Source organism: Dendrobates tinctorius, unplaced genomic scaffold (assembly GCF_039654945.1).
Source record: "Dendrobates tinctorius isolate UK_male_01 unplaced genomic scaffold, ASM3965494v1 ptg000233l, whole genome shotgun sequence".
NCBI lineage: Eukaryota > Metazoa > Chordata > Amphibia > Anura > Dendrobatidae > Dendrobates > Dendrobates tinctorius.
Genome location: NW_027361900.1, coordinates 5,090,237 through 5,106,438, shown reverse-complemented (window position 1 = coordinate 5,106,438; position 16,202 = coordinate 5,090,237). Strand labels below are relative to the sequence as shown.

Here is a 16,202-nt window from a genome sequence, read left to right as displayed (position 1 = left end):
CTTCAACAAGGACTTATGAAACGCATTATGGATTTTAAATGTGACAGGAAGAGCCAACCGAAAAGAGACCGGATTAACCCCTTCACCCCCAAGGGTGGTTTGCACGTTCATGACCGGGCCAATTTTTACAATTCTGACCACTGTACCTTTATGAGGTCATAACTCTGGAACGCTTCCATGGATCCCGGTGATTCTGACATTGTTTTCTCGTGACATATTGTACTTCATGTTAGTGGTAAAATTTCATTCAAATAACTTGCGATTATTTGTGAGAAAAATGGAAATTTGGCGAAAATTTTGAAAATTTCGCAATTTTCCAACTTTGAATTTTTATGCCCTTAAATCACAGAGATACGGCACACAAAAAACTTGATAACTAACATTTCCCACATGTTTACTTTACATCAGCACAATTTTGGAACCAAAATTTTTTTTTGTTAGGAAGTTATAAGGGTTAAAAGTTGACCAGCGATTTCTCATTTTTACAACACCATTTTATTTTTAGGACCACATCACATTTGAAGCCACTTTGAGGGGTCTATATGATAGAAAATACCCAAAAGTGACACCATTCTAAAAACTGCACCCCTTAAAGTGCTCAAAACCATATTCAAGAAGTTTATTAACCCTTTAGGTGCATCACAGGAATTTGTTTGAATATTTAAAAAAAATGAACATCTAACTTTTTTTCATAAAAAAAATACTTCAGGTTCAATTTTTTTTATTTTACCAAGGGTAACAGGAGAAATTGGACTGCAAAAGTTATTGTGCAATTTGTCCTGAGTACGCAGATACCTGATATGTGGGGGGAACCACTGTTTCGGTGCATGGCAGAGCTCAGAATGGAAGGAGCGCCGTTTGACTTTTTCAATGCAAAATTGGCTGGAATTCAGATTGGACGCCATGTCACGTTTGGAGAGTCCCTGATGTACCTAAACAGTGGAAACCCCCTACAAGTGACCCCATTTTGGAAACTAGACCCCCCAAGGAACTTATCTAGATATGTGGTGAGAACTTTGAACCCACAAGGGCTTTACAGAAGTTTATAACGTACAGCGGTACAATTAAAAAATCATATTTTTTCCATAAAAATGATCTTTTCACCCCAATTTTTATTTTCCCAAGGGTAACAGGACCCTAAAAGTTATTGTGCAATTTGTCCTGAGTACGCTGATACCCCACATGTGGGGGTAAACCACTATTTGGGCGCATGGCAGAGCTCGGAAGGGAAGCAGCGCCATTTGACGTTTTTGGCTGGAATTGAGATCGGACACCATGTCGCGTTTGGAAAACCCCTGATGTACCAAAACAGTGGAAACCCCCCACAAATGACACCATTTTGGAAACTAGACCCCCTAAGGAACTTATCTAGATGTGTGGTGAGAACTTTGAACCCCCATGGGCTTCACTGAAGTTTATAACATAAAGCCATACAATTAAAAAATCATATTTTTTCCACAAAAATGATCTTTTCACCCTCAATTCTTATTTTTCCAAGGGTAACAGGACCCTAAAAGTTATTGTGCAATTTGTCCTGAGTATGCTGATACCCCACATGTGGGGGTAAACCACTATTTGGGCGCATGGCAGAGCTCGGAAGGGAAGCAGCGCCATTTGACGTTTTTGGCTGGAATTGAGATCGGACACCATGTCGCGTTTGGAAAACCCCTGATGTACCAAAACAGTGGAAACCCCCCACAAATGACACCATTTTGGATACTAGACCCCCTAAGGAACTTATCTAGATGTGTGGTGAGAACTTTGAACCCCCATGGGCTTCACAGAAGTTTATAACATAAAGCCATACAATTAAAAAATCATATTTTTTCCTCAAAAATGATCTTTTCACCCTCAATTCTTATTTTTCCAAGGGTAACAGGACCGTAAAAGTTATTGTGCAATTTGTCCTGAGTACGCTGATACCCCACATGTGGGGGTAAACCACTATTTGGGCGCATGGCAGAGCTCGGAAGGGAAGCAGCGCCATTTGACGTTTTTGGCTGGAATTGAGATCGGACACCATGTCGCGTTTGGAAAACTCCTGATGTACCAAAACAGTGGAAACCCCCCACAAATGACACCATTTTGGAAACTAGACCCCCTACGGAACTTATCTAGATGTGTGGTGAGCACTTTGACCCCCCCAGTGCTTCACAGAAGTTTATAATGCCCGGGTGTGAAAATAAAAAATTCGTATTTTTTCCACAAACATGATCTTTTAGTCACCATTTTTTTATTTTCCCAAGGGTACCAGGAGAAATTGGACCCCAAAAGTTGTTGTCCAATTTGTCCTGAGTAGGCTGATACCCCATATGTGGGAGAAAACTACTGTATGGGCACACGTCGGGGCTCGGAAGGGAAGTAGTGACGTTTTGGAATGCAGACTTTGATGGAATGGTCTGCGGGTGTCATGTTGCCTTTGGAGAGCCCCTAATGTACCTAAACAGTAGAAACCCCCCACAAATGACACCATTTTGTAAACTAGACCCCCCAAGGAACTTATCTAGATGTGTGGTGAGCACTTTGAACCCCCCAGTGCTTCACAGAAGTTTATAATGCCCGGGCATGAAAATAAAAAATTCGTATTTTTTCCACAAACATGATCTTTTAGTCACCATTTTTTTATTTTCCCAAGGGTACCAGGAGAAATTGGACAACAAAAGTTGTTGTCCAATTTGTCCTGAGTATGCTGATACCCCACATGTGGGAGAAAACTACTGTATGGGCACACGTCGGGGCTCGGAAGGGAAGTAGTGACGTTTTGGAATGCAGACTTTGATGGAATGGTCTGCGGGTGTCATGTTGCCTTTGGAGAGCCCCTAATGTACCTAAACAGTGGAAACCCCCCACAAATGACCCCATTTTGAAAACTAGACCCACTAAGGAACTTATCTAGATGTGAGGTGAGCACTTTAAACCCCCAAGAGCTTCACAGAAGTTTATAATGCCAGGGCATGAAAATAAAAAAATCTTATTTTTTCCAGAAACATGATCAATTAGTCCCCAATTTTTTCATTTTCCCAAGGGTAACAGGAGAAATTGGACCCCCAAAAGTTGTTGTCCAATTTGTCATGAGTACGCTGACACCCCATATGTGGGAGAAAACTACTGTATGGACACACGTCGGGGCTCGGAAGGGAAGCAGTGACGTTTTGGAATGCAGACTTTGATGGAATGGTCTGCGGGTGTCATGTGCGTTTGGAGATCCCCTGATGTACCTAAACTATTGAAACTCCCCACAAGTGACCCCATTTTGGACACTAGACCCCCCACGGAACTTATCTAGATGTGTGGTGAGCACTTTGAACCCCCAAGTGCTTCACAGAAGTTTATAACACTCGGACGTGAAAATAAAAAAATCATTTTTTTCCACAAAAATGATATTTTTGCCCCCAATTTTTTATTTTCCTAAGGGTAACAGGAGAAATTGGACCCCAAAAATTGTTTTGCAATTTGTCCTGAGTAGGTTGATACCCTACATGTGGGGTAAAACACTGTTTGGGCGCATGGCAGAGCTTGGAAGGGAAGGAGCAACATTTGACTTTTTCAACTCAGAATTGGCTGGAATTGAGATCAGATGCCATGATGCATTTGGAGAGCCCCTGATGTGCCCAAACAGTGGAAACCCCCCAATTATAACTCCAACCCTAACCCCAACACACACCTAACCCTAATCTGAGCCCTAACCCTAGCCCTAGCCCTAACCCTAACCCTAGCCCTAACCCTAGCCCTAACCCTAACCCTAACGGGAAAATGGAGATAAATACTTTTTTTTTTAATTTTATTATTTTTCCCTAACTAAGGGGGTGATAACGGGGGGTTTGATTTACTATTTATGGTGGTTTTTATATTTGGCAGCTGTCGCACGCTAAAAGACGCTTTTTATTGTAAAAATAGTTTTTGCATCACCACATATTGAGAGCTATAATTTTTCCTTATTTTGACCCACCGAGTCATGTGAGGTCTTATTTTTTGCGGGACAAGTTGATGTTTTAAATGGTACCATTTTCGGGCACGTGACATTTTTTGATAGCTTTTTATTCCTATTTTTGGGACACAGAATGAACAAAAACCAGCGTTTCATGAATTTCTTTTGGGGGGGTGCGTTTACACCGTTCCGCGTGCGGTAAAATTGATAAAGCGGTTTTATTCTTCGGGTCAGTACGGTTACAGCGATACCTCATTTATGTCATTTTTTTATGTTTTTGTCGGTTTTATGCAATGAAAACTATTTTATATAAAAAATAATTATTTTTGCATCGCTTTATTCTGTGAGCTATAACTTTTTTATTTTTTCGCTGATGATGCTGTGTGGCGGCTCGTTTTTGCGGGACAAGATGACGTTTTCAGCGGTACCATGGATATTTATATGCGTCTTTTTGATCGCGCGTTATTACACTTTTTGTTTGGCGGTATGATAATAAATCATTATTTTTTGCTTTGTTTTTTATTTTTATTTTTTAAGGGGTTAGCTAAAGGGGTTAACTAATGGGACAGTTTTATAGGGCGGGTCATTACGGACGCGGCAATACCTAATATGTGTACTTTTATTGTTTTTTTTTTTATTATTTCCAAAAAATGGATTTATTGGGGGAATATTTTTTTTTTTTCTAATTTATTTGGCGATTTTTTTTTAATTATTTTAACACTTTTTTTTATTTTTTTTTTACTTTATTAAATAGTCCCAGGTGGGACATCACTGTCCTGTGACAGATCGCTGATCTGTCACATCACAGATCACTGTGACAGATCAGCGATCTGACACAGGCACTGCAGAAGGCTTCCTCATGCCTGCGCTTTGCAGGCACTGAGGAAGCCAGCTTCCTCAGGCCCCCGAAGGCCCCCGTCGCCATCTTGGATCCGGGGGCCTGGAGGAAAGGAGTCCCCCGCAGCAGCGCTGCACATTGCGCTGCCGTGGGGGGCTCAGGGAAGCACGGAGGGAGCCCCCTCCCTGCCGATGCTTCCCTTTAACCCCCGGTACACCGCGATCATGTTTGATCGCGGTGTGCAAGGGGTTAACGTGTCGGGGGCGGTCCGTGACCGCCCCTGACACATTGTGCCGGGTGTCAGCTGTGATAATCAGCTGACACCCGGCCGCGATCAGCGGCGCTCACCACGTGGGCGCCGCTGATCGCGCTAGACGTACTATCCCGTCCATGGGCATAGGGGCCCGGGTCCCATGGACGGGATAGTACGTCTCATGTCAGGAAGGGGTTAATGATCTCCAAAATCTTGTAAGGCCCAATAAATCTAGGCTTAAACTTAGGAGAAGCTACCTTCATAGCGATATTTTTTGATGATAACCAAACCATATCACCCACCTTAAACTGGGGACCAACGGTCCTATGTCGGTTGGAAAACCGCTGGGCCTTTTCCTGGGAGAGAGATAACTTATCCACCACTTGGTCCCAGATCTGGTGCATTCTCTCCACCAGTGTCAACACCTGGGCAGGCAGAAGGCTCCACCTGCCCTGAAGAAAATCGAGGATGAAACCCAAAGTTACAAAAAAAGGTGACATCAAAGTGGCAGAACTAGCTCTATTATTTAAAGCAAATTCGGCCAAGGGCAAAAATGAAACCCAATCATCCTGATCAGCGGAAATAAAACATCTCAAATACGACTCCAAGGTCTGGTTTGTTCTCTCCGTCTGCCCATTGGTCTGAGGGTGAAACGCAGAGGAGAAGGACAACTGAATTCCCAGCTTGGAACAGAACATCCTCCAAAATCTAGACACAAACTGAACTCCTCTGTCATATACAATGTTCTCAGGAATCCCGTGCAAGCGAACCACCTGTTGCAAAAACAGGGGTACCAACTCAGAAGAAGATGGCAACTTAGGGAGTGGTACAAGATGAACCATCTTAGAGAACCTATCACAAATCACCCAAATAACAGTCATTCTCTGAGAGACAGGCATATCAGAGATGAAATCCATTGAAATATGGGTCCATGGCCTCCTGGGGACCGGCAAAGGCATCAACAACCCACTAGAGCGAGAACAAGGTTTAGACCGGGAGCAAGTCCCACAGGACTGCACAAAATTCCTGACATCACGAGACAAGGCGGGCCACCAAAAAGACCGACTCACCAGATCTCTAGTACCAAAAATACCTGGATGACCAGCCAATGCAGAGCAATGAACTTCAGACATCACTCTCTTCCTCCACTGGTCAGGAACATACAACTTTCCACTGAGACAATGCTCAGGTTTGTCCTCCTGAAACTATTCCAGAGCACGTCACAAATCGGGCGAGATGGCTGAAAGAACTACCCCCTCGCCGAAGATGGTAGCAGGCTTGGTCACAACAGGAGAATCAGCAAAGAAACTCCTAGAGAGGGCGTCTGCCTTGACATTCTTAGTGCCAGGAAGAAAAGAGACCACAAAATCAAAACGTGTGAAAAACAAGGCCCACCTAGCCTGTCTAGGATTCAAGCGTTTGGCCGACTCCAGGTAAATCAAATTCTTGTGGTCAGTAAGGACCACGACCTGGTGTTTAGCTCCCTCCAACCAATGTCTCCACTCCTCAAATGCCCATTTCATGGCTAACAGTTCCCGATCCCCACATCATAGTTACGTTCGGATGGGGAGAACTTTCGGGAAAAGAAAGCACAGGGATTCATTTTAGATGTCACAGGATCTTTTTGGGACAAAACAGCTCCTGCACCAATCTCAGAGGCGCCCACCTCTACCTGAAACGGGAGTGAGACATCAGGTTGCCACAGAACCGGAGCAGAAGTGAATCTTCGCTTCAGCTCCTGAAAGGAAGCAACAGCCTCCGGACACCAATTCAGCACATCAGCACCCTTCTTAGTCAAATCAGTCAATGGCTTGGCAATACTAGAAAAATTAGCTATAAATTTCCGATAAAAATTAGCAAAACCCAAATACTTCTGGAGGGCCTTCAAAGAAGTAGGCTGAACCCAATCATAAATGGCCTGTACCTTGGCCAGGTCCATTTCAATAGTTGACGGAGACAAAATGAATCCCAAAAATGAAATCCTCTGTACCCCAAAAAGGCATTTCGATCCCTTGACATACAGGGAATTATCCCTCAAAATCCGGAACACAGTCCGAACATGTTCCACATGAGTGTCCCAATCCTTGGAAAAGATCAATATATCATCCAGATAGATAATCAAAAATTTATCCACAAAGTCTCGGAAAATATCGTTCATGAAGGATTGGAAGACAGAAGGGGCTTTAGTGAGCCCAAAAGGCATCACCAGGTACTCAAAATGTCCCTCCGGAGTATTAAACGCCGTCTTCCATTCATCCCCATGCTTAATGCGAATAAGATTATACACCCCCCTGAGGTCAAGCTTGGTAAACCAGCAAGCACCTTTAACTCTGGAGAATAGATCAGAAATCAGGGGTAACGGATACTGATATTTAACAGTAATTTTGTTGAGGGCACGATAGTCAATACAAGGCCTTAATGAACCATCTTTTTTAGCTACGAAAAAAAAAACAGCACCTAAGGGTGAAGAGGATGGTCTAATATGACCCTTCTCCAACGACTCCTTAATATAGGATCGCATAGCCTCATGCTCGGGTACAGATAAATTGAAAAGCCGACCCTTGGGTAATTTACACCCCGGGCTCAGCTCAATTGCACAGTCATAACTCCTATGAGGAGGCAAAGACGCAGACTCATTCTCACTAAATACATCATAAAAGTCAGCCAAATAGTCAGGAACATCATGCGACTGGGGAGAGGTGGAGAAAACAGGAGCATCACTAAGGGCACACCGACAACCCCAACTCACCACAGACACAGATTTCCAATCCAAAACTGGATTATGGATTTGCAACCAGGGAAACCCCAGAACAATGGTATCATGCAAATTATGCAACACCAAAAATCTGCAATTTTCTTGATGTTCTGGGGTGACCCGCATTACCACCTGGGTCCAAAACTGAGGTTTATTTTTCACCAAAGGAGTCGCATCAATACGCCTCAAAGGGATAGGAGTCTGCAAAGGCGTCATAGGAAATCCACAACGTTTAGCAAAATCCAAGTCCATCAGGTTCAGAGCTGCTCCCGAATCCACAAAAGCCTTGGCGGAAAATGTGGACAGGGAGCAGATCAGAGTAATTGCCAGAAGAAACTTAGGTTGAACACCACCCACAGAAAACGTGTGAGCACAACGTTTCTCTCGTTTAGGGCAGACAGAAATAATATGCGAGGCATCTCCACAAAAAAACACAGCTTATTATGCCTTCTGAACTCCTGACGTTGCGCCCTGGACAAAACTCTATCACATTGCATAGGTTCAAACATTTGTTCAACAGGTGGCAACACCTCTCGTGCGGTCTTGCGTTCACGCAAACGCCGATCAACCTGAATGGCTAATGACATAGAATCATCAAGACCAGAGGGAACAGGAAATCCCACCATAGTATCTTTTATGGTTTCTGACAAACCCTTCCGAAAGAGAGCAGCCAAGGCACCATCATTCCAGGTAGTAAGGACTGCCCACTTTTGGAATTTTTGACAGTACAACTCTGCAGAATCCCGACCCTGGCTCAATGCCAGCAGGGCCTTTTCAGCCTGATCAATGGCATTAGGTTCATCATACAACAACCCCAAGGTTTGAAAAAAATGCATCCACATTATTTAGAATAGGATCATCAGGTTTCAAAGAAAACGCCCAATCCTGGGGATCGCCGCGCAGCAAAGAGATGACAATTTTAACCCACTGCGCGGAGCTCCCCGACGAGTTAGGCTTCAAGGCAAAAAATAATTTACAATTATTCTTGAAATTCAAAAATTTAGACCGATCCCCAAAAAACACATCAGGAGTGGGGATCTTTGGTTCAGCAGCATGTAAATGAGTAAGATATGCGGAAATTCCCCGCACTTCTGCAGCAAGCTGCTCTACACGATAAGACAATTGCTTCATCTCCATTGAGAGAAAAAAAAAATTCCCCCTAAGGCCTCAGAGATATAGAGGAAAAAATATACACAAAGAAATTCTGACACTTTTTTTTTTTTTTTACAATTCCTTCCTGCTATTGAGTACCCTAGGATCTGCGGTATGGCCGGTGATTCTGTTATGGATGAGTCACCGAAGGAGGAAAAAACAAAAATAATAGCTAAGTCCAGAAAACCAGAGAAGTTGGAAGCTATCGGATTGCAGACCCCTGAACGTATCCTGTTATGAATGAGTCACTGTAGGAGGCAAAAACAGAAATACTAGCTAAGTCCAGAAAACCAGAGAAGGTGGCAGCTATCGGATTGCAGACCCCTGAACCTATCAACAACAACTAGCAGTAGCCGTGGGGGGTTCCTACAGTGCCCTAGACCCCTCGATCACAGCCGGAGAACTACATAGCCTAAAGACAGAAAGGGAAATCTAAACTGCCCCAGAGCAGACCCCAAAGCAATAGGCAGCCCCCAACATATAATGACGGTGAATTCAACTCACCCCAGCAGGGAATGACAGAAATTCAGAAAAACAAGGCAAAACAAAACAAAACACAAATGCAAAAAGCAGTGCAGAAAACTTAACTTTTGAGGAGCAGGAATCAGACTGGTCTCCTAGAATCCCTCAGAGAGATCACCAGCAAGGCAGAAGGGCGTCGGCTGCCTTATATCCAGTCAGCAATTCCCGTCACCCAGTCATCATCATCATGCCCAGGTGCTTGGTAATCAGCCTCACTACCTTCCTTCACCAGAAGAGGGAGTTCTTCAGACCTCAATGGTGAAGGGGATAATGAACTCACAACACTATCCACAACAACTAGCAGTAGCCGTGGGGGGTTCCTACGATGCCCTAGACCCCTCGATCACAGCCGGAGAACTAAATTAGCCTAAAGACAGAAAGGGGAAATCTAAACTGTCCCAGAGCAGACCCCAAAGCAATAGGCAGCTCCCAACATATGACTATGAAGCAAGATGAAAAAACACTAGCACAGATAGAAAGATAGGTTGAGCAAATGATGGGGCCCAAGCTAACTAAATAGGACAGGATAGAAAAGCTGTCTGCAATCCGCAAAAACCCTATCCAAAAATGAACCAACAGACTGATAGGAAAAACAGGCCCTGAAGTCGCTAGGCTTCAAAAAGACTATATCAGCACTCAGGTATATTCTGAAGACAGAGCCAAAGATCAACAGATCAGTGACAAAAATGGAATTCAGCTCACCCCCGGCCGGGGATGGCTGAACTCCAAAAAACAAGGCAAACAAAACTAGAACTAAAGTGTACAAAAGGCAGAGCAAAACTTAGCTTTGAGAAGCAGAAATCAGACTGGTCTCCAAGAATCCAGCAGGAAAATCACCGGCAAGGCAGCAGGGCGTCGGCTGCCTTATATCCAGTCATCAGTTCCTGTGACCCAGTCATCATCTACCTGCTCAGCTGTTTGGTAATCAGCCTCACTACCTTCCTTCACCAGAAGAGGGAGTTCATCAGACCTCACTGGTGAAGGGAAAAATGAACTCACAACAGTGTTCACAACACCTCTCCTCATCGACTTGCATTTATACACAGTGGAATTCCACTCTGCACATGTTGCAACGACTGTGGCAGCAGCAACAAGCCCTGATGCAGTATGTCATGTCATATAGCCTGGGCCAACACGTCACATTTACAAAGTGCGCACAGATTAAGGACCTCTGCACCCTTCTGCAGTTTTGAAATGGCTACTGAGATGGTTGTCACTGATGCCGCCATCATCAGCATCACTATTCTGGTCATCTACAGTATATGCTGCAGCAGACTCTGAATAGCCAGCGGGAAGAGATGGTGGTCCCAGAAGAGGAAGCAGAGGAGGATGCAGAAGGGATATTGTCTCTAAGTTCAAGACTGTCGCCACACAGGTGGGTGCCAAGGGAGGGTGGATTACTGTGATCGAAGGGGGTTGGTGATAACAGACAAGCTGTTACCGAAGATGCAAGATCCGAGGAACAAATGGAGGAGAAAGAGGTGATGGGCGAGTAACTGTCAGATGAAGAGGATAATCCTCCCCTCTCTGTTGTTTGTGATTGGCGGGATGGGATGGAGGAAACGAGCCTCATTGTTACCCAGCCACCAACACAGCATGGGCTTGGACCTCATGCCCTACATATGAGTGCCTTCTTGCTGTACTATCTGCAACATGATCCCCGTATAGTCATGATTAGGAATATTGCTGGCTACTGGGTTGCCACTTTATTAGATCCATGTTATAAAACCAAATTTTGCCAGATGATTCCCGCCCTAGAAAGGGAATAGCGAATGCTGGAGTATTGAAACACGCTTTTACACAACCTTAAGAGAGCTTTTCCCTAAGACAGCAGTGAAGCACACCGTTCACATCGCAGCTGTAGACTTCCAACCTCCGGACCGTCAATTCTTCAACGCCAAAACATTAGCAGCAGCAGCAGTGGTGGAGGTAGAAGAAGCAATTTCTGTGAGTCCTTTGACACTTTTTTAGGCAAATGCATGACGTGGGTTACTTGCTTACGTATTTTACCCAAAATATTAACTAATACCTCTCATATTTTTTATATGTTTTTTGCACTGTATTTTTCAGGGTGCAGTTGGGCCTATTCGGTCTTGTAAACTGTGGTGTCTGATCTAATAGTATGGGCGTAACTAATAGGCTGTTAGCCTGGATGATGTGCATTACCATTGTGTGAACAGCGCTGCATACAAGTCTTCATTGTGCATTAATATACCAAGCAACCGCCCCTCCATACACTGGTAGGTTGTGAGTGGTTGTCTCATCGGTATTCTTGCACCTGTGTTGCCCTCATCTTAACTATATTGGCCCACTCACCCTGATAGTGCATTTGTTTGGAGGTCTGGGCAGGTCGGCATCTCTGCCTTTTTGCTTTGTTTTTGAACATTTGACATTTGCCTGAATTTTTATATCTACACATGATTTACACAAATTATATTTTCTTGTCTTAACTCTATACTATTTACCATTAGAAGCTGTGTATTTTTGTAATTATTTGTATGTATACATGATTGATTACCACTTCTGTCTCTGTAAAAACAATCCCCTTTAACCCCTTTCTGACATCGGGTGTAAATGTATGAGGATGTCGGACTCTTTCCTTTTGATGTGGGCCCCGGCGCTGAGCCCACATCTTTTCTCGCACATGATGGGCCAGAAATCCCACACATCGGTGACCCTGTCACGTGATCGCGGGTCACCGGTGGGTTGGCATGACAACCAGAGGTCTCCAGCAGACCTCTATGGTTGTCACTGCCGGATCCTATGAGTGCTGCCCAGTGGTCAGCGCTAATAGCAAGTGAGCAACTCTGCTACATGCAGGTGATCTGATCATTGCCTGTATGTAGCAGAGCCGATCGGGTTATAGCAGCTTCTAGCCTCCCATTGAGACTATTGAAGCATGCCTGTGGAGACATGGGGTGGTCAGCGGGTGCCCCCGTCCACTGGCCAAAACCACATGGATCAGGGATCGTCCCACCAAACGCCGGCTCTCCCTTTAACATGGGCATAATGCTACTCAGACAACACACAGTGAGGGTAAAACAGTGTGGTAATGCTTTATTGAAGGCTTTACCACAAATCAGGCAGATAACACATAGAACAGTCCCAGCAAAATACCCAACAGTCTCACCCTTCCACTGATTCACTCCCATTGTCGCTACCCTACCTGTGGCACGCACAGAGAGGCTGTAACGACAAGTGTAGGAAGATGACAATCCATTCAGTCCATACAAGGTAAAAGGCCAGTTGATCCAAGGATCACAACCTGGCTTCTCCAAACATATCTATGGTTCAGCGATGGTGAATGGAGCAGATCTGTATTCTTCCAACCAAGGCTGAAAACCCCTAGGTTGTTTCCTGTAGAATGATAGATCTGAGTCTCTCGTGATGTAAAAACTATACGAAGTATATAGTTTGAAGTCTGGGATCTGCCAATATGTGGCTAGTTTTCTGTTTTGGATAACATGATACGATTTAAGTTTTTTTGTCTAGTCTCGCTTGAATATAGATCAATATTAAATGTCTCCTGATGAGTCGCCTTTGGTGAGGACGATGAAACCCGTAGAAATGAGAGGCTTGGAGAGTGAGTGTGTAAATGTCACCTCACCCTATATACTGAGATGTAGGGTATATGTTTTTTTCTATTAGTCACCTTCTGACTAACTTTCAGGGGGTGAATTATGGGTATAGTTTTATATTTGGAATTGATAAAGATTAGTTTTATCCTTTTGTCAGCAAACATGAGGAATGACAAGAGACAACCCATTTAAGAAGATTCAATTTTGGTTAAAACTATGCCAACATTATGAATATAAAAAAGGCTTCTCCCCTATGTGATGTCTCTGATGTGTAACATCAGTTGATTTCCAAGTAAAATATTTCCCACATAAAAAACATGAAAAAGGCTTCTCCTCTGTGTGACTGCTCTGATGTCTAACAAGAAGCACTTTCTGGTTAAAATATTTCCCACATTCTGAACAGGAAAAAGGCTTCTCTCCTGTGTGAGTTCTCTGGTGAGGTGGCTCAGTGGTTAGCACTGCAGCCTTGCAGCACTGTAGTTCTGAGTTTAATTCCCACCAAGGACATCTGTAAGGAGTTTGTATGTTCTACTCGTGTTTGCGTGGGTTTCCTCCCACATTCCAAAGACATACTGATAGGGAATTTACATTGTGAGCCCATTGGGAACAGCGATGATGATGTGTGCAAACTGTAAACGGCTGCGGAATATGTTAGCGCTATATAAAAAGAAAGATTATTATTATTAAGATTCCATTTCTGGTTAAAACATTTCCCACATTATGAACAGGAAAAAGGCTTCTCCCCTGTGTGAGTTCTCTGATGGCTATCAAGATTTATTTTCCATTTACTATGAAAGAAGTTTCTCCCGTGTGAGTTATTTGGTGTGTAACAAACCTCTCTTTCTGGTTAAAACATTTTCCACATTCTGAACAGGAAAAAGGCTGCTACCCTGTGTGAGTTCTCTGGTGCTTTACACAATCTGATTTATTGCTAAAACACTTCCCACATTCTGAACATGAAAAAGGCTTCTCTCCTGTGTGAGTTCTCTGATGAGTAACAAAATGTGATTTCTGGTTAAAACGTTTCCCACATTCTGAGCAGGAAAAAAGTTTCACTCCTGTGTGAATTCTCTGGTGCGTAACACAATGTGATTTATGTGCAAAACATTTCCCACATTCTGAACAGGAAAAAGGCTTCTCCCCTGTATGAGTTCTCCGGTGAGTAACAAAATTTGATTTACGTGCAAAACATTTCCCACATTCTAAACAGGAAAAAGGCTTCTCCCCTGTGTGAGTTCTCTGGTGAGTAACAAGCTCTGTTTTCTGATTAAAACATTTCCCACATTCTGAACATGAAAAAGGCTTCTCCCCTGTGTGAGTTCTCTGGTGAGTAACAGAATTTGATTTACGTGCAAAACATTTCCCACATTCTGAACAGGAAAAAGGCTTCTCCCCTGTGTGAGTTGTATGGTGAGTATCAAATTGTGATTTATATACAAAACATTTCCCACATTCTGAACAGGAAAAAGGCTTCTCCCCTGTATGAGTTCTACGGTGAGTAACAAAATTTGATTTACGTGCAAAACATTTCCCACATTCTGAACAGGAAAAAGGCTTCTCCCCTGTGTGAGTTCTCTGGTGAGTAACAAGCTCTGATTTCTGATTAAAACATTTCCCACATTCTGAACATGAAAAAGGCTTCTCCCCTGTGTGAGTTCTCCGGTGAGTAACAAAATTTGATTTACGTGCAAAACATTTCCCACATTCTGAACAGGAAAAAGGCTTCTCCCCTGTGTGAGTTCTCTGGTGAGTAACAAGCTCTGATTTCTGATTAAAACATTTCCCACATTTTGAACATGAAAAAGGCTTCTCCCCTGTGTGAGTTCTCTGGTGAGTAACAAAATTTGATTTACGTGCAAAACATTTCCCACATTCTGAACAGGAAAAAGGCTTCTCCCCTGTGTGAGTTCTCTGGTGCCTAACAAGAAACGATTTCCATTTAAAACATTTCCCACATTCTGAACAGGAAAAAGGTTTCTCCCCTGTGTGAGTTCTTTGGTGTATAACAAGATTACATTTCTGGATAAAACATTTCCCACATTCTGAACATGAAAATGACTTATTTGCTTTAGGAGCAGTTTGTTTTTTAATGCCTCTTTTGTGACTTTGATTTTCCTTAGTAGTCGGTAATGAATCAGAAGATGGGACCTGTTTCATAGGATCAGATGACAGATCTTTGCTGTGAATGGATGATGGCATATCTAGAGTAACAGCAATCACTTGAGTTGTATCTTGTAGGATCCCAAGATCATCTGATTTAAAAATTGAAGATGCCAGCTGTCCATCTGATCTCCTGGTACGGTCATCTGCTAAGATAAAAAACAAATATTTTTAATAAAATATCCGAATTTTATATTTTTGAACATTTCTACTTAAACTGTTGTTAAATATTAATAATCCGTTAATTTCTTATAAGACTCAGTTCTGTACATTGCTTTAGCTGACACGACATAGGCTATTTTTGTAAGCTTGGCTCATGGTACAGGACAACTCCATATATACCGAGATTACGTGCTTTAAGAGACGTATATAATTCCTGGCTCACTGTAGAGGTCGCTGTCTCCTTCCCTCACCATCATGAAACACAGATGCAAGGATGTCATCTCTGCACGGACATAGCTGAACAGCTGGTATGTAACTTTGCTATTTGAGAAGCCGAACAGAGCCAGACGCCATTTTACCATTTGCCATCCCAGAGAAAGAAGGTGACAAGCTTTTGCTATGAACTAATGGACAATCTCTCTTTCACCTATTTTTATGTTTTTCTGTAATAATCTTTTCTTTGATGGAAGAATCCAAATAAACCACTATATTTTATCTGGTAACTAGTCCTGAGTATTTTACAAGAATACGCATTAATTTTACATTGGAGAGCCAGCCAGATCTGAATTTTTGTACTTTTTTGCGGATTTCCCTCAACTTGCCAAAAAGGGGGATTGAACTTTGCTAACGTCAGTCATATGTGCAAGTTATCAGGAACTCCACTCCTCACAAGAATCAGACAGAACCTAGAAGTGAGGACTAAGAAGTGCCAGAAGTGCTGAAGCCAGACGTGTGAAGACAAGAGCCCAGCGTTGTCCATCAAAGGAACAAGCTGAGACATTTCAAGGTAAGAGAAATGGATGTCATTAATTCTTATGTTAAGCAGAGTAAATTGAAATTTAAGTCTGTAGACA

General features: G+C 43.1%; 1 protein-coding gene across 1 annotated transcript in view; it reads right to left on the bottom strand.

Moving 5' to 3' along the window:
• LOC141060219 (uncharacterized) overlaps positions 1–16,202 on the bottom strand; it is an 84,250-nt gene that overhangs the window by 46,641 nt on the left and 21,407 nt on the right. Inside the window, 1 exon segment of the mRNA XM_073556460.1 lies at positions 14,278–15,332. Within this exon segment, the coding sequence (XP_073412561.1) occupies positions 14,278–15,332 (1,055 nt within the window).